General features: G+C 35.6%; 1 protein-coding gene across 1 annotated transcript; it reads left to right on the top strand.

The window, feature by feature from the left end:
• The first annotated feature begins 16,554 nt into the window (after nt 1-16,554).
• Nucleotides 16,555-19,452, top strand: LOC126583381 (uncharacterized). Its single transcript, XM_050247725.1, has 5 exons — nt 16,555-17,173; nt 17,729-17,881; nt 17,997-18,138; nt 18,367-18,608; nt 18,933-19,452. The coding sequence occupies exons 1-5, from the start codon at nt 16,709-16,711 to the stop codon at nt 19,137-19,139; spliced, it is 1,209 nt and encodes a 402-aa protein (XP_050103682.1). The 5' UTR covers nt 16,555-16,708; the 3' UTR covers nt 19,140-19,452.
• The last annotated feature ends 3,974 nt before the right edge of the window (nt 19,453-23,426 follow it).

Below are 23,426 nucleotides of genomic sequence, written 5' to 3' on the forward strand. Positions count from 1 at the left end.
CACTCTCTTGTTAATTTTTGTTACACGATCAATCATTCAGATGTAATGCTAATTATAGAGTGATTCAAAGAATTCCAAGAGCTTCATTTACCCAATTCATGTTCCTTATGTAACAATTCTTTCAAAGACCTAAACATCTTTCATTGTAGATAACATTAATATTCCGTAACAATATATTTTAGCTTTGAAACGTATTTTTTCATACGGTTTCTAATTCCGCAGAAATGGTCGTGCACTATTTCTAGTTAGTCCTATGCCGCCATGCTAGTCTCAAGCAATCAATCCCTATTCACATCAAGGCCGACAAATTGAATCGGCCGTAACCTCGAAAACAGTTGTTGCTTTCTCACCATATGTCATCTTAATCTTTTAATTACTGGGTTTATTTCTCCAATACATGGTACAAATTTTATTAAATTCAAATAGAAACGTTCAGAGCAATTCTACCAATTCTCCAATTGATTAGACAATTGGGTTGAATTGCTTCTGGTCCCAAAAAGAGCCCTCCACCAGTCCACAAAAGAAGAGGCAATCCATTGGGCTGTTCTTTCAACTGAAGCCTAATCCGAGCTTTTGGACTTCCAACGGTGAAAAAAATTGTCTTTTCATATGTAGCTGCCACATGGCAAGATCTTGGGCATCCAATAATAATAACTTTCAAAATACCAAAAAATACACAATTTTTTTTTCTATAAATACCCAATCATATTATTATGGGAGTTTTAACGAAAAACCCACGGTACTGTTCACTTTAACAAAAAACCATATTTTTATACTAAAAAGTCAAACCTGATACTATTCACTTTACCCTTTATTTTGTCCTTATCATTAAAACTCAAAGTTTTCAAGTCATTTTCATTAGTTTTCCTTATTATTTATTCTCCACACCACACCACAACTCAATACTTATTTTTACTACAATCTCTCCTATATTTGTTTTCTAATCCAAATCCTTTTGTTACCAAGAAAAATGAAAGAGAAGTCAAACTGGTCGACTGGGGAAGACGTTGCTATGCTTCAGGCTTGGGTGCTTGTTACTCATGACCTGATCATGGGAAATGAGATAAGGGTGCAACATATGCGAAGTAAGATTCATGCACAATTTCTTGAGAAGATTTAAGGCACATCCAGGAGTGAGCAATCTATGCCGAATAGGTACAGAAATCTGCATAAAGATTTGAAAGCTTGGCAAGATGCCATTGAAAAGTTGAAGGAATTTATTGAAGTAGCTTAATCTAGCTGATGTGGTAATATTATTTTATTATTAATAACTTTAAAATGTAATTAATATGTTTTTTTTTTACTTTTTTTATGTAAATCTTTATGTTGTTTCACAATTTTGTATAGCAACTACAAGCTCAAATGTGGTTCAATCTTGATAACAAGAAATCATCGACAAGGCATAGATGTTAACATTATGAAACATACTTTGAAGTACAAAATTCAGCCTGTTGGTCCACAAGTTTAATTGAACGAGACTCCATTGCACAAATCAACTACTAAATCGACATTGGAGGGCCCCAAATGAATTGGTAGCACAAACTGAAAAAATCTTGAGGCCTATTGGTAAGAATGCTACTAAGAAAAAAAATGCAAGAGGGAGTTCTTCGAATAATGATTATTCAAAATTAGATGACGAATTGGCTCGCCAACATGCACTGAATATGGAACGAGACAGGTTAACATAGCAAAATAAGGCTAGAGATAAAGCAAAAGTGAGAGAAAATGAGTTGAATAGGCAAGAAAGGCACGAGGAGAAAGATCGGTAGATCATGTCCCGACACCTTGCATCATGAGAAGAAGATTTTCCGTGGAAGATGAGAAAGTTCCATACACTCTTAAGAGAAGATGGAATGAGAAGAAGATTTATCCTCTTGTTTAAAATTAATTATATTTGTTGTAATGTTGTGATGTTCCCTTGTATTTGAAATAATTAATGGAATTAGACTTTATTTAAGAAATAATGACAAGATAAGGCCAAGAAAACATAAATAAATAAAAAATAGATTTATAGACTTTATATAGACTTCATATAGACTTTATATATATATATATATATATATATATATATATATAAAATAAATAATAAAGTGAATAATAATGGTAATGTCATTGCCCTTACCCTTGTCACTTCACTCAGAAGTCAACTTTAATCTAACTTTAATTTGGGTGCACCAGTCTATAAAATTTCCCTGCTTCTATTTCTATGAATTTGGTCATGGCCATACGATTTACAAGATTTAGAAATTAAATTTAAAACAATAAAATTTATGAACAGAAATGTCCTGCTTCTCTAACTCCTCATCTGTTTGGGCTCTTGCTACTAGGAGTTGAAAATTTTGAGAGAAGCCCATTCCAAACTTAGATTTTGGGTGAGAGAAAGAGAATCATAGATGAAGATTTAGATCTTAGGATTCTCTTCGCTACAGATTCAAACTTCATATTTTTCTTTCCGGTTATATATATTAGAAATGGGGTTTAGAGAAGTTTTTCATGGAGTTCTTAAAATTTGGTGCTTCTGGGTTTCATCGTTTAATTATTAATTTTTAATGTACTAATGAGGGGACTCCTCTTCAATATTTGATTTAATAAAAGAGAAATGCTAATAGGACTATCTTAAAAGTGAGACTCTTCACTGATTCTCTGTCACCTGATCATAAAATATTATGCAAAAAACATGAGGTAATATAAAGTTAATGAAGAGTCTCACTTTTTAAAAGTTCTTTAGCATTTCTCTTAATAGAAAGAAAAGATAATGACATACGTGGTGGTGGAGAGTCCAGAGATACTCACTTTTTGAGTGAGTCTCCATAACATTTCTGTAAAGAATGTAGGAGACGTGATGGCTTTTGAATATATTTCTTCGATTACCAAACAATTCTTCGTACAAGGTATTATATACAATATTGTACAATCAATACACATCTATAATCATGGCATGCAAGCCGTGATCCCCAATTAGTGGGATTGACCTAGGCTAGAATGGTAGGATATAATTATAATGACTTTTCCCTGATCTGTAGGGTTTTAGCCCAGGTAAGGAAATGAATAATAATATTTCCTTAATACTCCCCCTCAAGTTGGAGAGTAAATATCGTGAACTCCTAACTTGTCGCGTAGAGTCACAAACTGGTCCTTTCCTAAATAAAAACAAAAGGCCTGATGTCTAGTAAAGGATGGGCCAACTTTTAAACGACGATCCGGCCACATCTCTCATCTCAAGGCATATTTGAAGTTACATCTAAAGGGAACTTAGTTAAAAGTGTTTTTATTATATTTATTTAAAACATTTATAGGATAATTAAAGTGTTTATGGAAAACACTCACAAGTGTTTTTTACCATAAAACACTTAGATGTGACGCTTAAATGAGCTAAAACCGTTTCTATGTGTTTTCGTCAAGCTCAATTAGAAGCACTTTTACATGTCGTAAAGTAGTTTTATCCCATTACAAATAAGGGTGGGCACTTGAAATAAAAAACCGAAACACAAACATAAACCGAATTGCGCTGAACAACTTGATTTTTACGGTTTTGAAACGATTTCGATTTGAAATCTAACCGTAATACAAAAAAACAATTTGGTTTCAGTTTTGAACAAAAACGCAAAGACACACAAATCAACTCCCCAAAACTCAAAACTCTCTCTAATTTTTCCCAAAACTCAAACTCTCCCTAATTTTTTTCATCATGTCTTATAAATTTTCTATCCATCCAATCACTAGATGAATGTCCTTCACTTCAATCGTATCCACAATTATGTGGATTTATTGTATCGAATTTAGCTAGGTATTAATTTTATGATTTACTTCTTTTATTCTTTTCTTTTCAAGTTGTAAATAAATTACAACTCTCGTTAATTTTGTTTTTCTTTTCCAATTTGTGTGGATTTGCTTTTTCAATCCTTCAATTGGATCCATATCCACATAGTTTTGTTTAGCTACAAGTTTTATGTTTTACTTGTTGCAGTCTTATTAGATTAGAAATGTGATTGTGTAAATCCTATTAGATATGGGAATGTATCTTATATTCCTATTAGGAGTAGATTACCTATTAAATATTGTAATCTTAAAGGGTAAAGAATTAACCTTCCCTACTACTATAAATAAAGGCATAATGGGGTGGAATAACACACACATCACAATTACACATCTCTCTCTTCTCTCTACTATTGACGTACCTTTCTCTCTCTATAGCCTCCATAATTGTTCAGTAAATTATGCATACACCACGTTATTAGCACGTTATTAGCACACTCTTGACGCTGCGCTAAAGAGAGTTTGATCTTCAATATGAGGAGTATTACGTTTTAATCATTCTTTTTATGATTAATTTATTATTTTATTGAATTGATATACATGCTATTGATTCAATTTAATTTTTTTGTGATGAACATGATACAACACATTGGAGATGCAATTCCGACTTTCCAAAAAGGATCTTCTACAAATTCAAAGGCTTTTGTTGTTTTCTGCCAATTAGGTACGCTTAAAATAAAGTAAGATATTTGAAACGACCATGAAGCATGAAAACATTCCCCATAATGCATGAACCCTTTTGTGTTTATATTTTCCTTCCGATATATATATTGTATATGTTTATATATTTGTCAATATATATATATATATATATATATATTTGTTTCATGCATCGCGCAATTAAATTGCTATGTGGAATTTGTAAGTTAAAGTAAATCAAATTAGAAGCAAATTTAGGGTTTCCTAAACCCTAGGGGATTTTGAAAAAAAAGGGAAACTGTTGCAATGGACCTTGGCAGCATCTTTGCTGTGAGTATATGGACACCCTAGGCCTTCGGCCTTGTTGGTTTGACTTGGGCCTGTAGCTCACCTTTATTAAGGAAGCCTGCAGCTTTCCTTTTGGACCTACCCTATACTCTCGGCCCATGCCAGCAAGATGTCATGCTTGCTCGGCTTTTGTCCCACATGCACCAAGGCTTGAAGCCTGCTCCGATGCTAGCCCACATAATTGGGCTTGGTTCTTGCATAACGCCAGCCACATGGCTGGGCTCCTGCGCCTCAACCCACATGTCAGCATTTCGTTGGGCCTAATATGTGCCCCTATTTAGCCCAAAAAGCCAGCAGCTGCTGTTATTGAGCTTCATGTTCTCAGCTCGTGGCCTTAAGCCACCCATGGGCTGCATATTGTAGCCAACCCGAGCCTAAAATATTTTTGAGGCTATATTTTTCGATCCAATGCTAATTTTTAGCATTCTAAATCATTTTAACCCGAATGTTATTATTATTTTTGCTTCTACAATCAACCCCGTATGACCTAATTTATTGAATTAATTAAAAGTGACATGCAATCCATTAATTTGATAATGAATCCAAAATTATTGACCTGAAGATCACTTTTGGACATTAATGATTCAATAATTTATTTTTATACTTTGAACTGTTGACATACTTTCGTAGTCCTGAAGCACTCACACTTGAGTTCTTGAAGCAACCTAAATCGACTACACTTAGTTGTATATTGTCTTCTGTGTTCTTACAGGAACCTCTTTTTTATGAACTAAACGTTCATAAACTAAATTGAACTTGTAGTTTCAAATATAGTGCTCTTGAAACCCGAAGTTTTCATAAAACAATACACCCATGAAAAGCCGATGTTTTTCATGAAAACCATGTCTTAGAACTCGAATGTTCTAACTTTGATGTTTATGGATGATCCATTCCCATAGCACCAATCACAATCTTGTTCCCCCCAAATTCAATGGATTGTCAAATCGTCACAAGTTCAATTTCCCTTATTTGGACGTTTCTAACGTAAACCACTTTATGTGGGGTACAAGACATGAATCTCCACTTGATTATCAAGAAGTTGAGAAACCATTGTAGCCAACAATGGCATGGAAGAGCTGAATAAGTCTTTGCTCTGATCTTCATTCGAAGACTTATATCGGAAGCATTACAAATGGAAATACCTCATGAACGAGGATTCCATGACTCTTTGGCTTGCTCCTCAGACTGTCTAATCATGAAAGACATTGCCTGAAGCACACCATAGTTACGTCCATGAATGAGTACGATTTTGAAGTTTATAAATCCGATCGAATTTTAACTAGGGAATACTTTTCTCGACCTTCCATGTTTCTAACTCGCCTCTGAAGTAGTAATGTAGAAAGCGGAAGTTTACCAAATTCTTAGATATGATTACTACCACAACATATGGTAGAATCAGGGCTTGCCAAGGTGTGGCATCATGCCCGAAGCATGATCGTTGGCACCTAAGACCTAAAACTTCAAGAATAAGGGATAGTATTCCCAAACCTTAACCCTGCAAAATCTACTTCCGTCTTAATGGAATAAATCATTGGTTATGCACCTGTTCGTGTCCTTACCAATGTTGTTAAGGAGTACCATTCTAGTAGTCAATATGTGAGACTAGTTTTGCTCAATCGAACACCGTTTAAAGAGTAGAATTTTGACATGGATAACTGAAGGAAATTTTGTGAAAAACATGTTCATTTAAGCAACATCTATAGCATGCAATAAACAAATTAAAGGCGGAATCATGCTTGTATGCACTTAAAAATAAAACATTAACCATGAAATTCAAAGCCTAATAGTTAGGTGAACCAAGACTCAACTCAAAATTAAGTGAGTTGAGAAATTTATACCTTTGTAGATTCCTCTTTGCAAAAGCAAAGGATAATCACCCAAGAGATAGGGCCTTCATTCCTTGCTTCTTAGATCCATGGATTTGGATGGAAGAATAGGTTTCTCCAAGTTCCCAAAATTGAGAACCTCTAAGTCTCCACACCAAGGTAAGATGTGAAGAAGAGATGAGTGACCTTGGAGGATAAAGATTACTAGTTAATCCTTCCAAGGGTGGCCGGCCTTTTTAGAGAGAAAGGAGAGCTTTGTGTTCTCTCCAATTTCCTCAAAAAACCCTAAATAAATTTTGGCTATAAAGTCATATTTATACCTTTATTCATTGGAGTGGCAAACTTGTAATTAAAGAAAGTTCACTACCCTTCCTTTAAATGGCCGGCCTTAGGGTATTATTGGGCTATTTGAGCCTTTGTGAATCATTATTCATTAAGTTGTCATACAACTTAAGTCAATGGACTTGACGTTCAAAGCCCATTGGGCCTTAAGGTCCAATACTATCACGAGGTCTTTAACGAACTTATTCGTTTGATTAATTAACATATTAATTAATCCTTACCATAAATAATTAAACCATTTAATTATTCTTACTCATCTCCGTTGTTTCTTCAATCTCTACCTTACACGGTGTACGATCCATTATGTTCCTTTTAGCGAGGCAGTGGGCGATTAAAACTCTTTCAAATCGATTGTGAATTGAAACTTACTTTCAATACTCCCTTTAGTGTTTATACATGTTTAGGGCTTCCACAAACCATGAGTGACACCTAGCAGTATGTCATGGTTACCCAAGCTAATCAGAAGAGGTGGAGAACCTATTCAGTTTAGGATTACAATGCAATACGGTCTTTTTCTAATACAATACTCTTGACCACATTGTTTGGTTTGATAGTTTATTCATGTCTTCTATCCAATGTGATTCTCTTACTTATATGATTACCTTGAATGTGATTTGGAACGACTTCCTAAATCTCATTCATACTCTGGCCATAGATTCTTAATCATATCATAGATTATTCTCCCTCAAACGGTTTGAAGGTTAGAGATCCCTTGTTGCGCATTCACTTGCCTCCATGGCTAAGTGGCTTAACCCCAACTATGCCATGGACACCCGCGAATGGAGTGACTTTGACATAATCAAAGATCAAGGACCTAACCACAAGATAACTATGATGCCTTAGGTCAAATGACTACTTTGCATTATCCCAACCATGAGTTCTCATGTGACATGAGTATGAGAACTCCTCGTTGATCGTGTTCAGTGGACTCATTCGTTATTGAGCACCTACATGCTTATCTTGGTGTCAATCACACTAATGACTCGAGACCAGTCACTCTCACTAAGAGAAGACATAACACATACTGATCTTAACGGACTGTCAATGCCCAATTGGCAATCCTATGATCAGGAATGTTTAGGATATGTATACGAAAGAGAATGGTCTCATAAATCTAACTTGTTTAAATTACATTCTCCTAATTACATATTCCTTGGACTTATCGTTTAAGCATATAACATTTATATGAGACGGCTTAAAACAATAATCTTTGCCCTTGATATTAAACTAGATTAGTTTAACATGTGAAATGTCCGTAAAGTATCATCACATGATTAGTTTTAGGGCACATTTCCAACAATAACCTTGTTGGCCGAATCCCCTTAGTAAACTATTAACTTTGTGAACACTTTTCCATGTTCTTGGATTCACGTTTGGTGTTTGTTTTACTTATGGATAATCTTATTGATATTGTCCTCGAATATGAGTTAATTGAATCATGTTTCTTAATACATGTGACCGATTCAATTAAACACGTGATTAGGTGGGAATGTGGGAAAGTTAGTTGTCTGGATGAATGTGTACTACGCATAATAACTTTACACATAAATCACATCTCTAACAACAACTTCAGGTTTATCCAACCTGATTAAGAGCATTGGCACGTTCCTCGTTGTATGAATGGTACTGCATCACCATTTAAGGGACCTTAAATTCTCCATGTCGTTGAGTTTTTAAGGATATTTGAGAGAACAATGATCATAAATGAAACCATTGAAGAAAATAGAGTGAAATATCTTTGCACCACCTCCAAAAATGAGGTTGAAGCTTTGATTTGAGGCCAATGAGTTGTCTCCCAACTAGGAAAACACCACATGTAGCCGGCCTGGAGCCTGGTGATTGAGCAGTTTACTTGCTTTGACACCACATTTTAGGACACTTGGGTCAAAAATGATGCTACGATGCATCTCCGTACCCGAAGTAAGGATCTTGTGCCTATAAGCACACTTTCCCAAAGCCCGCTCATTTGGGAAATTGATTTTCTAAATCATCCCTTGCAAAGATACAAAATGACTTTCTGTTCACAGTGGATTCAAGGGAATATATGTGGACTAATCCAACCAAAATGCGGACCATATAAATACTTATGGTTTGGTTGATGAATCGACAAACTGGTCACATGTTTGTCCACACACATTGCTACTAAACCTCCTGGCCGATTAAGGGCTCACCACCTTACTTATCCCTTAAGGTCTGGGAGACTGGATAATGTCAGAGAGTTTATATCAACGGTTTTTGATAAAGTATTGCATGTATTTTAGGTTTATAATTGAACATCGAATTCCCATGATTCACCCCAAAGTATTGCAATTTAAATGATCGCTTGAATTTGGTAAACGTACCAAGTTTTTAGTTTCTGCCTAGGGCTATGCAATCTTGTACGTAGCTATGTTGATTCGCCTTGAGGCCCACTGCCACCCAACCATTTTGACGTTACAGTTGGTTACTGGGTACGAACCTGACGATTTTTGTATTTAAGCATTTGGGTGTGCATTCTATGTGCCAAGTTGCGCCGTTGCAACGTACCAACATGGGTTCTCAAAGAATGATGTGTATCTTTTGTCGATCACGATTCTCTTTCACACCAGCTCTCTTAAAACCCTTGCATGTAATCTCTTTACCGCTCATTTACGGGTTGTCACTTTAATGAAATAATCTTCCCGCCGTTAGGGGAAGATAAGAACGTCAACCTTTCTATAGAACGGTGCGAATTTGTGTGGACGTTACCTATTATGTCTTATCTCGATCCCCGTACCGCATATGTACGATAAGTAAATGCGATGAATTCTCGCTTTCAGAATGTTGCTTCAGACGCATTCTTCTGATCTAGCTAAAGTGACAGGATCATATACCAGCTGCAAACATGCTTGCAAGGATAGACGTACTTAACGGACGTCGAGTTAACATCTCTGGAGGGCATGCTGCCCTTGTTGGATGGTTTGGATGCCCTTGTTGGACGATCCAGTACACTGGCGGATAGCCAATCAATTTGTCTTAACCTGGAGCACGACATATCACTCGGTTCATAGGATTCACTTTCCTAGAAGAGGAAGACACGACACAACAATGAATCCATACTTGATCGCTGTTTCAAATCATTTTCATCTCATGAGATTAATCCGGATTACTCCCAAGACTTGAAGTTCTTGGTCCAGTATACTAGTTTGGATGAGCTAAATGGAATTGAAATGAGATTACCATCGATGATGTTTTCACTTATATGGTAGCTACATATATAGATGAAATGCGACGATATCGAACCATGTTCCGTTGATTAAGTGACAACGTAGAACTGATTGGACAATCGAAATTACAATCCAGGTCAAATTCCTTACCAAAGTGTGTATTAGACCTGTCGTTCCTACACTGCCCAAGGTAACCTTGTTGCGTGACAAATGGGAAAAGAAACATTATGAGATGAATGAAATATTACGATATGATGCATGCCTTACGGCGTAAGGTTTCTCTCAAAACGTCATGTGATTGATAGTAACATTATGAAATGTGGTTAGTGTTTTCTCCATGGGGATAGAAATACAGAGATTTACATGTAAGTTCCTGAAGAATTACATGGACTGGTTCAAATAGTTCCAAAACCACGGAACACCCTCTTAACTTGTTTAAGGTGTTCACTTACAATCAGACGGATGTGGTATATCCATCTAAGGGATTATTTGATCTGTTAGGGATTATGGCCTTGCATGTTAAACTATGAAGTCTTATTACAAATTGCTAGAGTTACATTTTATGTCATTGATACGAATCTCACTAAGACTCTGGAAGAGCTTGAGAAAACCGTCTCGCACCTGAAGATGGAATTTGAGATGAAGGATCTTAGGAAAACTCGTTTATGCCTTGACCTGAAGTTCAATCGTTGTTCTGACGGTACCTTGGTCTACTAATCGAACTACACCCTGAATGTGTTACCCTTAAGTATACCTATGATCGTCCATAGGTTATATGCAAATGAGACCCTTGAAGAGGTTATAGAATCTGAAATTCCATATCTATGTTCAACTTTGCGCTTCGTTGTACTTAGCTCATTGTATTTAGACAGGACATCTCCTTCACTGTTGATCTATTGGTAAAGATGCAGCACCGCGCCTACATGCAACCACTGAATTAGTATTAAAGACTACCCTAAAGGTACTACGAATTTGGGTAAATCAAATCCCAACGCATCTCGAGCAGATCTAACCCACATGATCCTCGGAATGATGCTTGCCTTATTTGTTATGCTGATGCAGGTTACTTATCAAACTCGCACAAGGAAAAATCCCCAAATGGTGATGTCTTTACCGTTAGGGATATCGCAATATCTTGGAGGTCCACGATATGACCTTAGTTGCGAAATCTTCAAATCGTTCCAAGACTTACCTCACTTCACTACGCCACAAGTGAGACATGATTAGGAGTTCTTGTTGAGCATATTCGAAGTACTTGCTGTTTTTCATCCATCGTTAAGTCTCAATGACGATCGATGAAGATTATGTCGCATGTATCAACTCAACCAAGCCATGATACATCAACTAAGTTAACATCAACTAAGTTAACACCAAGACATATTGCGTCTACATTACATCAGCAAAGCATTAGGAGATTGAAGTCATGCAAGCCGATCCCAGACAACCTTGCCGACCTCTACACGATGTCACTGCCAAAGTTAACCTTCCAGAAACTTCTCCGAGGAATTGGTATGCCTAACTATCATATGCAATGCTTGTAGTTCTCATTTGGAAGTTATGTCAAACTCAGGGGGAGTATCCAGAAGTAAACTCACTTTATCTTAATGTACTATTTTTCCCTACGATTATGATCATTTTTTTCTCTGGGTTTTTGCTATCTAACTAGGTTTTAATGAGGCACTCATCTTGGGTTGATCATACCCTTGTGAGCTCTTCTACTTGCTTCCAAAAGACGTATAGTTTTGACTTAATGCAAATTCTCACTTTTCTCCTTAGCCTATGGGTTTTTCTCCCACCTTGGGTTTTACCATAGCAAGGTTTCGTGAGTTTTACTTTTTATATATTCTTTCGTTGATTTGAGACTCGCATTCGCTCATTGTGCCGACAACTTCATCAACTGTACTTACTTCATCGCTGAAGACTTAATGCGCCATTTACTTGAGTATTTACACACTCAAGGGGAAATGTTGCAATCCTATTAGATTAGGAATGTGATTGTGTAAATCCTAGTAGATATGAGAATGTATCTTATGTTCCTATTAGGAGTAGATTACCAATTAAATATTGTAATCCTAAATGGTAAGGAATTAACCTTCCCTACTACTATAAATAAAGGCACAATGGGGTGGAATAACACACACCTCACAATTACACATCTCTCTCTTCTTTCTACTACTGCCACACCTTTCTCTCTATATGGCCTCCATAATTGTTTAGTAAATTATGCCTACAACGGTACTTTTATTATTCTTTTCTTTTTCTCTCTTTCACCTATGCTACTTTATTTGGTTTAATTCCTTTATTTATGGTATTTGTTTACTTTAATAAAATTTGTGTTGCTTTCATGACGAAAATTTCAATTAAATTATGTTTAATTTATTTGTTTTAGTGAAATGCTTTAAAAGCATTTTATTACTTTTCATTAGAAATAAGTTTTTTTTCTTCCACATATCACGTACTTATGTTTACATAATATATAATCATTAATCCATGATTCATACGTGTGTTGTGGCTTCGTGTGACATTCTCTAGACAATTTTAAATTTTCATGTTTTTGAGCAACTTTTCACCATTTCTATTGAAGGCAATCGATATCGATATATCTATCGATATTTCCATAAGTTTGCATATCGATATTTTCGTCGATACTAATGTTTTAAACACTGAACAAATCTCAATAAGGTTTTGGAAAGTTCTCCATTGGTCATTTCTCCAACTCTTTGACTTTTCTCTAACTTTTTAAGAAAACCGCCCAAATTCCCACACACATGTCTCTTGGAATGTCAATCCACCGCCTTCTCAATCTTAGGTTCTGCACTTCCATCCAATCAATTGCCATCGCCAGTCAATTCTCCCCTTCCATACAATGCATTGCCACCTCCGGCAAGATCTCGCCTAACTACTTCTTCTCCAATGTGGGCTCTACTGAGAATGCCTAGGACACCAAGGAGGTGTTTGATGAAAATCCTCAAAGGCTGGTTCATAGTAGGATCCATAGTAGGATCAACCACACAGATAACCCCAAATGCCCCAAATTCTTATTGGCGGTATAGCAACAATTCTAGTAGCTTTAGGTATATCGATTGATATTTCACATACTTATTTTTTACATAGTATCTAATCATTAATTCATGATTCATACGTGTGTTGGGGCTTCATATGACATTTCCTAGACAATAACTTTAAATTTTCATCATTTTCATCTAAGGCAATCAATACATATATTAATATTGATATATCCATTGATATTTTCACAAATTTGCATATCGATATTTCCACCGATACTGATATCTTAAACACTGGGTATATATATGATGGTTCTAGGTGCTTTATAACCACAATAGTTTATTCAACCACAACATTATATATGATTGGTAGAATTGTTTGTTGTACGCCATCATACAAGTTAGGTATATCGATTGATATTTCACCTTATTTTTTACATAGTATCTAATCATTAATTCATGATTCATACGTGTGTTGGGGCTTCATATGACATTTCCTAGACAATAACTTTAAATTTTCATCATTTTCATCTAAGGCAATCAATACATATATTAATATTGATATATCCATTGATATTTTCACAAATTTGCATATCGATATTTCCACCGATACTGATATCTTAAACACTGGGTATATATATGATGGTTCTAGGTGCTTTATAACCACAATAGTTTATTCAACCACAACATTATATATGATTGGTAGAATTGTTTGTTGTACGCCATCATACAAGTTATATGACGGTACATTAAATGGTTTGAACGTTTCGGTTTTTAAATTAACAGATATGAAAGAATAAAAAAAAGTGGATATCTGATTTGAGATCGTTTATTTCTCAACATTTGCTGAGGATAATTTTTCACGTAAATGGCCTAAATGGTCTGTTGCTATTCACAGATGGGATCTCAAGCCCACTTTGTAAGTTTTTGGTTGGGAAGGAAATTTGGGAGCCATTTAACATAACGACTATACATAGTACTGTCTTGCCTATTTTCATAGGACTTTGTTACATTTGCTAAAGATTTTGAAAGGGTAAATGGTCACTGGAACATAAGAATGCAAAATATGTTTTGGACTGGAAGCCAAGTGGTGGTCATTTTTAGAAAGAACAAATGTGATAGTGATGCTATTGATGATCGAGAGGGTCTGGTAGGAATTTTCCAAGACATTTTTTGTGGGCCAGTGCATTTCCCATGCTGTTCTTTGTGATTCTGTATTACTCTTGTCTTGTAAGTGTTCGTTTATTTATTAAAATTTATGTATTTGATTAATGTTTTTAAAATTAACTGAACTTAAACCGTCCTTATCATTAAAAGTTCATTTCAATACTTACTACATAACCACTTCGCTCTTGCTAGAAGCTTAGTCATAATTCCGCTGTGGAAGGACATGTTACACCCTGTCTATGGGGGTGCTATTGGTGATGAAATTAGCAGATGGAATGGACAATTGAACGATGGAGTACAATACTTTATAACGGCTTGGAATCTTGTTAAACATCGCATCCATGTACTTACTTATTTTTGTTCTTATTTATTATAATTTTTATGCTCTTTTTTGCTTGAACAATCTTTTTTTGTTGTTGTAAGATCTTGGATTGAGTCAGGTTGACGAGGATATAATGATAAATCTCCCAGAAAATGAGACCATCATGCTACTTTGTTTGCGAGACTTGAATCTTGATATGCTCTATAAGAAAGACTAAATCTAGGTTTTATTATTCCCGACAATGAAGGTGCATTGAGCTCATGTTTTTGTTCTTATTTACATTTGTCTTAGGCTACACTGAAACCTATGTTCATTCATGCTGGTCGGTGGTTTCATGTATGTTATGTAGCACTTTTCAGGTTCCTTTTATGGAATTTTGGGTGGTATTGGCCGAATATAATGAATGACATTGTGATTTGTTGTGTTTTGTGAGTGGACCCCTTGTTAAATTGCATGATTTTATTAAAATACTAGGCTTGCATTCATGAAAAGTATGATTTCATTATTTTACGTTTCATGCATTATTTACGATTGATTGAATTTACACTTTTATGATACGTTTATGAATTATTGAATTTACGCTTTATGAAATATTATGATTGATTGAATTTACATTTATTGAGATATTTATGAAAATGTTTATGAATAAGATTTTTAATATAATGATTTCATGTTTATTGATTTATGATGAATTATGATGAACATTTTGAATTAGAAAGTTGCTATGGTTGATGATATGATGCTTTGAGTTTTTGAGCTCCAATGATATGATATATGTGATTTATGGTTTCTGTGCTTACTTAGTGGGTAATCATACAACACGTACACACAATTGGGTTGTATTAATGACATAAATCATAGTTTGCAAATAGCTTGAAACTGAAATCAAAACCGTTTCAAATCAAACCGAACTACAACAAAATGATTTGGTTCCATTTTGATTCAAGCTTCAAAATTGCACCGAATTGAACTGCAAAAACATTTAGTTTCTGTTTCGATTTCACCCCAGATGGAACCAAACCAAACTATGGCCACTCCTAATTCCAAATGCTTTTGCAAACAAACCCTTAGAGCTGGGCACAGTGCGGTTCCACCCTCAAATCGGAACAGGAACTGAGAAATATCAACGGTTCGGTTAGGTGCGATTCCGCTTAAATTTATTACTAGAATCGTATGGTTTGGTTTTTACACCGGTTCTTGCCGGTTTACAGTTCCAAATACTAAATATTTGAATTCCAAATCAAAATGATATTCAATGTTTACTTGTTTTTTTATTCTTGTTTTTTGCATTCTTGCATCCAAATACATTCTCTAAAATGGTTATACAAAGTTATAAACAAAATAAATCTTTGTAAATACTAAATCAAAATGCAAATGTCCCTTGCACCAAGCAAACAAAATGTCCTTTGCAAATACTAAATTAAAAATCTGTAGTCCTTTATTGTGATGCAGAATTCTGAGTTACCTACCTACTCTATTTGTTCATTTCCCTTGTTTATCTTTTTAGGTACTGAGCTTTTAAGTAAAATACATTAACCATTAAAAAATCAAGCATACCAATATGATCCAATCCTAAAATCAATGACTCTCTGCAACAAGAAGAGAGAACCCACATCTTCCTAAACACCCCAAGTAAACCAAAATTCAACAAATCTGAGCTAACATAAACTACATGACACAATAAACACCCCATTCAACTATTTAATTTAATTAATTATTTGCATTCACGATGTAGCCTGGTGTTGAATTTTTTGATCAACACAGTTATTACGATTTATTTTGTTGCGATTCAATTCGGTTTAGCAGTCCCACGACTTTTGTGCCCACCCCTACAAAGTCCTATAAAAGTAAGGAGCCGTCGTTTACTTTACATCTCTCAGCCGACATGGATGTATGTAATATGAGCCTATTTAGTGTAATTACATCTAATCCCCAGCTGTTTAAAGTGCTTAATTACACTCACCGGAACCTCACCGCAACAGTTCCCGGCAGATTCGCCATTGATTTTCTATCAATTCGAAAAAGTGACGACCCACTCAACCCTCCACGTAGGCATAAATGTGGTGGGGATCAGCCTCTTTCATTCTCGACAAGCAGGACGAGGAGCGAAACGCCGCCGCCTTAGCCTCCAAACCTGAGTCCCTTAATCTCTCCCCGCCACCGCCGTCATCATCCATGGCCGACGCTCTGCAAAGCCCTAACCCTAAGATTTCGGCCTATTACCAGACGCGGGCGGCCCACCACGGCGTCGTCACAAGCGACTGGCTGGCCCAGGCCCAGGCCGCCGTCGGCAGAAACCCCGACGAGCAAGGGCCAATCACCGCTGAGGTTGAAGCTAAGCCAGGGTCTAATTCCGGCAAGCCCTTCAGCGTCATCGAGGAGTTCAATAGCTGGCGAAAGCAGCCCGATTTGGCGGAGGCCGTGGCGGCGATTCGGGCCTTGGCGTCTGTGATTCGGTCCAGTGAGGCCACCACTATGATGGAGCTCGAAATTGAGCTCAAGAAGGCCTCCGAGTCTTTGAAAGTGAGTCCACTATGCCCTGTTTGTTTCACTGAAAAAGCAGTTTTCAAAATTTGTGGTTTTGTGAATGGATTGTTGAAAATTTGCCATGCCTTTCTGATATATCTTAATCAGGATTTGTATAGATGTTTGGAATGCAGTGATTTAGGGTTTGTTCTATGAGAAAAGCCTCTGCCTTTCTGAAACTATCATAATAAAAATGTGTTAATCAGAATTAAAATCTCTGAATTGCATTGTTAGTATTTGGGGCAATTGAACTTGGTACGAAAATTTTCGTATTTGGTGATTTTCTAACGTGCTTGTCTTGTCGTCTGGATTGCGATTCCATTTGTTAACTGGTATTCCATTCGTTAGAAGCAGCAAATTGCTCTCTAAATCTAGCTTGCATGAAGTATCATTTTGTTAGATCAAGTTGCAGCATCATATGAGATGTCAAGTTATAATCTTCATTTTTCTTGAAAACAAAAGAAAAATTATGATCTTGATATATTTTCCAAGTATAAAAGTAGAAATCTTTGGATTTTTGGATTAATTTGATTTACCCTTTATGTGCTTCAGTCATGGGACACGACCTCTATTTCTTTGACGGCTGGATGTGACCTGTTCATTCGGTATGTTACTCGAACTTCAGCTTTAGAGTACGAGGACTTCAACTCAGCCAAGTCTCGTTTAATTGAACGGGCAGAGAAGTTTGGGGAGATATCGATGAAGGTACGTGTTTTAATACACAACACTTTGATGTAATACACAAATCTTTTTGTGTATGTTTAACAACTTTAACTATTTGTCATCTTCCGGTTATTGAGTCAAACTTCTAATACTGCAGGCCCGCAGAATCATTGCTGTGCTTAGTCAAGACTTTATATTTGATGGTTGCACCATCTTGGTTCATGGTTTCTCTAGAGTTGTTCTAGAAGTATTAAAAACTGCGGCACAGAGCAACAAACTCTTTCGAGTTTTCTGCACAGGTTTTTTTTCCCTTATGATGCAGCGAGTTATGTTTGTGTGCACATAAACTAGAGTAGGACGGGGTTAACAACATAAATTAGAATCTCCATCCTCTTGGCACCTCTTATATGGGATAGAGAGATTTTGGATTCTTGGATTTTGGATTCTTAGTATGAAATGTTTTCCTTATGGGTGGTTCTGCTTTACTTGTCTGCCTTATGATTCAATCTTTATGCTGTAAACTGCAGAGGGAAGACCAGACAGGACAGGATTACGATTATCGAATGAGCTGGCCAAGCTTGATGTTCCCGTGAAGCTTCTAATAGACTCTGCAGCAGCATATACCATGGATGAGGTTGACATGGTGTTTGTCGGGGCAGATGGAGTGGTTGAAAGTGGAGGTATCATCAATATGATGGGAACATTTCAAATTGCCTTAGTGGCACACAGCATGAACAAACCGGTTTATGTGGCTGCTGAAAGCTACAAGGTATGCCAAAATGTGTTCGATCCTATATCTAGTGGATGAAAATGTGATATCATATTTTAGCAAAAGTAAATAGTTAGCAAATAATGCGATGCCTATAAAGATTTTAGATAATCCTTTTATCCCATGATACGGCACTTCACGTCACTTACTAATTGGCAGTGTCATTTCTACATGTTATATAAGTACCTGCATCGCAGAGTGGAAATTTATAATTGATTTAGGAGTAGAAATTGCAATCTAATGGAGGAATTTATGGATCCAAATATCTACATTTGTTCATTAGTTTCCAAAACATCATCACACATTTGATTTGTTGTTTTCCAGTTTGCTCGCCTTTATCCATTGGACCAGAAAGACATGGCCCCTGCATTACGTCCCATAGATTTTGGGGTACCCATCCCATCCAAGGTTGAAGTTGAAAAGTCTGCCCGTGATTATACTCCTCCGCAATATCTTACTCTGCTTTTCACGGATCTGGGCGTGCTAACTCCTTCAGTGGTCAGCGATGAGCTTATTCAGCTATACTTGTGATATTTTCCCTGATAGAAACATGCCTCTTCTTAACTCCCCCCACCCTCAAATGATAGTACTCTAAGTATTCAAGTGAGAGAGAAGAATTTTGGTTTTTAGGTCATGAACGGATCAAATTTGTTAAATTTGTACCTTTATGTGATATGATGTAGGTGTTAATCTTTCGTTGTTAAATTTGGTTCTTAGGTTCGATTCTCGTCAAAGGTAAATTTGAACTACATTATTGCTAGCCAATTGTTAGGCCAAGCTCACTACTTCATTTTCGTGTGGATAATATCGTTTGTTAAAATAAAAAATAATTATTTTGTGGCAATGTGCAAGTAGTAGTTGCATCTACAGGCCCTGGAACCTATTCCTTCATGTTATTTGGTTCAAGGGGTTTACGATTTATTGGGCGTTCTACTCTTTTTATGATACTTTGCACGTATTCTCATAGGACGAAGTGGAACATTGCATCATGTTATATAACATGTGGATTGAGAATTTGCTCAACTTTTACTTATAATGTTTTGCTAGCGTATCGACGTAAGATGAATCGTCACATAGTATAAGTTATAACAGGTGGTTTCGTAAAGAGTATAAGTTACAACACGTGGTTGTTTCGAGAGGTTTATTTTCATGGGATTGAAAATTTGACGTGTCGGAGAAATTGTTCTCTTACAGGAGAAAAAGAATATAAAAAAAAAAGTGAAAACGAAAGCAAAGAACATGTGGAACTTGTTGGATGCAAAGTCCATGGAAAAAGACTGGAGCTAAATAGCGACTTTTTCACTCGGATATTTTCTCCTCCGTCTTCTCTTTTGTTTTTCGTTGTACGATGTTATTTTATGGTCGAAATCGTCAACCTTTTAAGTTGCCTATTAAAGGTCAACATCGAAAAATCAACTATTGGAAATTGTTTAATCGTTTGATTTGCATTATCTTAATTTCGATATTTAAGTGAGAAACATGATTTATCATCATCCCAGCTCACTGACTCATTCAATTTCAATTTTGGGAATTTCAGGTCAACTGGGACAGTAGGTATAATTAGCCTTTTGTTGGTACCATTTAGCTCATCTTGAATTGGTATCTGATCAACTTTGGAAGAATAACTTCTTAACACCCTGAACAATTGTGTGTCATATTCCGATTTATAACCCTTCCAGTTCAAGTAAACATGTCATGTCTTGATTGTTAAATGATAAACCATAAAGAATAATGGTCTACGAAAAAAGCTAAAGGATAAAATCGATTTAACTTTATCAGTTTTTTTCCCAGGAATAGGAATAGATATTTAGAAAATAGGAACACTCTATTGAAAATTTGAAGGCAATAGAAAAGGGGTTATATGTGTAGTCATCTGATGATGATGAGATTGGCGGTCACGCTGAAGAAACAGAGAACAAATATATAAACTTATAACTTCTTTTCCAAGTAAGGTCCAGCAATATGTATATGCCATATAGCTGCATAGCATAACAGGCCACATCTTTAAAGTTTGTTTTTTTTATTGGGATTATGGAGGAGCTGCTCCCTCTGTTCTGCAGCATCAACCTCTCCAAAGTGAGTCTCCGGAATCCAGTTCCCCGTCTTCGAGTCTTTCATCCAAAAAGCTTGCTTATGTTCACCATCATACCTTGCTGCACTATTATTGACAGTTCTACCGCCTGATTCTGTTGTTGTTGTTGTCCTCAACGTCGTCGCTGCCCCCTTCAGCCCTCTTACACTCTCAGCTGCAGCCTTATACGATCGCCTGTTACAATTATAAACAAAACCCTAGATAACAATTCAGACACTAACCTCAAAATAAAATAATTAGGAATATTGCACTTGACATATTATACGAAATTAAACAAAGATATAATTCTGATTAAAACTCATAATTCCAACCTGAGAAGAAGAGAAGATATTTTAGGAACCTTAGCCATGACTTAGAGAACGTGAATTAGACAGAGATGTATAGGCGTAAGGTTTAGTTGGGATCTTTGAAGAACTTCTGGCATATATATATAGGCGTACGGTTTTATGAGGATGAGGGAATATATAGTTATCTTAACTAATTTAAAAATTGTGACGCGATTGTTATTAAAAAAAAATAGTATTAGAATTCAGTAGAGTTTTAGGAACACAAATGTTGCTTTATTGTAGTAGCAGAAAGTAATTATGTCTATACACTCTAGTGTGGTTCAATCTCCATCAATTCTCTTCCCCTAACAATTAACAAGTTAACCCACTAATGCTATCTATTAGAAATATAACTCCTTAGATGGATTAGCGCAAAATATTATAATATATAGGGTTACAAAATTCATATTTTGGTGGAATGCTACACTAATTACAATTGAAAAATTACATTTCTATTAGAACAATACTTGGTTACTTAAAAATGAGTAGGAACTCCTACTCAAAATTTCTCAAAATTGTTCGTTGTCAATTTATAGATCTTCGTATTTATAATCAGAACGGTTCAAATTATAAATCACCCCATAAAGATCGCCTCTACAAAAAATCAATTAAAAATAAGGTCGTTTAGTCATCAAACTGTTTGAAAACAAATGAATGGTATTGGTAAAAGCATTACGAACTGTTTATGTATTTGCTACAATAGATTGACTAAACAACCTTAGTTTTAATTTATTTTTGCACATATGATCTTTACATCGTGATTCATAGTATGAATGGTTCTGATCATAAGCACAAAGCTCTATAATTAAAACACTAAGAGTTTTGAGTACGAGCTCCTACTCATCTTTGAGTAGCTAAGTATTGTTCTTTCTATATACATGCAATAATTACGAAGATGATTACGAATATACAATTAGGAAGTTACATTTCTATAATACATGCAATAATTACGAAGATGATTATGGATTAACCGAGTCAATTTTAACACTATCGTTCGTGAAAGAAAAAAAAAGAAGTTTTGAGAACCTAGCTACCAATCAGATGGTGTTAATGGATAATATGTTTTTTTTATGATGTATTTGTATAATACCCAAGTGTTGGGATTTTATGCTTTTAGCATACAACTATCTACGTCGCACCAGAATAAAAAGATGAATCTGAGTAAAGTGCTGCCACTCCTTAATTGAGGAGCAAGGACTTGTTGAATAATGCATCTTATTCCTTTAATATTGGGAAACGCTGAGTGGCAGATTCATAGAAATCGTATCATATACAAATAATGTTTTCTTGCAAGGCAAGTATTTGTCTGAATGCCCAACCTTTAGTATTGTTTACAGCTATGCTTAACAGAGGGGCATGGAATTCTAGTTATCCTTTATTATGTTCCACATTTAACTTATAACTCAATGGAGGCCAAACAAAATCGATGAATCAATACATATAATAATCTCGAACGCAATAAGTCGTAAGTTATGAGGATTTTTCAATGCATATATTATAAAATCATGTTCTCCTGCTATGCTATCAAGTAACAGAAAGTACTATCATGTTACTAGATCGTGAATTTGTATCAAATATTTTGACAATGATTAACTAATCAATGGTCCTAATTACAGTGCAACAACGTATAATATGCTTATATTTAACCTCTGATACCTAGGGTTACCAATGAACTTCAAACTCTCGTTAATCACACCCTCATGAGCTTTGATTAATTACTCAATAGGATACTAGAATATTGGTTCACACGCCAACACATATATTCGGGATAACAGCACCAATATTTACCTTTTCAAGCCAATTATTCCAAGAAAAATGCCAAGGGAACCCGCTTTCAAAGCGAGTCTGCATAGACTTGCTAGACACCATTTACATCAACAATTAATATTAAGAAAAACTAATGAAAATGATTTTAATAAAACTTTGAATTTTAACCAAAAGTCATCTAATAACTCTATTTAATGATAAGAAAGATAGTGTAGTCTTGCTTCTCTGTCATCTCTCTCACCTTTCCAGCACACTCTTTTTAAACAAATATGACTCCATCCAAATTCATCTAATTTTTATTTCTTTCAAATTCTTAAAAAAATAGGGAAATTTAATTTGCGTATTGATGCTTAGAGCAACTAGTTTCAATGTGGAGGAGTTTGCTACAAGATGATGGAGTCAAAGACTACCTCACAGCAAGGTATTAAATATTGATGATATCGAAAATATCGGTAGTCCAAAAACACAGAAATATCGGGATATTATCGATATCGATAAAAATAATATGGAAACCACGGAAATTGTAAGAAAAACTTGGAAATTTTTATTGAAACTTTGCAGGATGTTTATTTAGTCAATTATCTATTAGTTTATCACAAAAAATTGGAAGAAAATGTATTGCATGATGGATTT

The sequence above is a fragment of the Malus sylvestris genome, chromosome 9 (assembly GCF_916048215.2).
Source record: "Malus sylvestris chromosome 9, drMalSylv7.2, whole genome shotgun sequence".
In the NCBI taxonomy this organism is placed as follows: domain Eukaryota; kingdom Viridiplantae; phylum Streptophyta; class Magnoliopsida; order Rosales; family Rosaceae; genus Malus; species Malus sylvestris.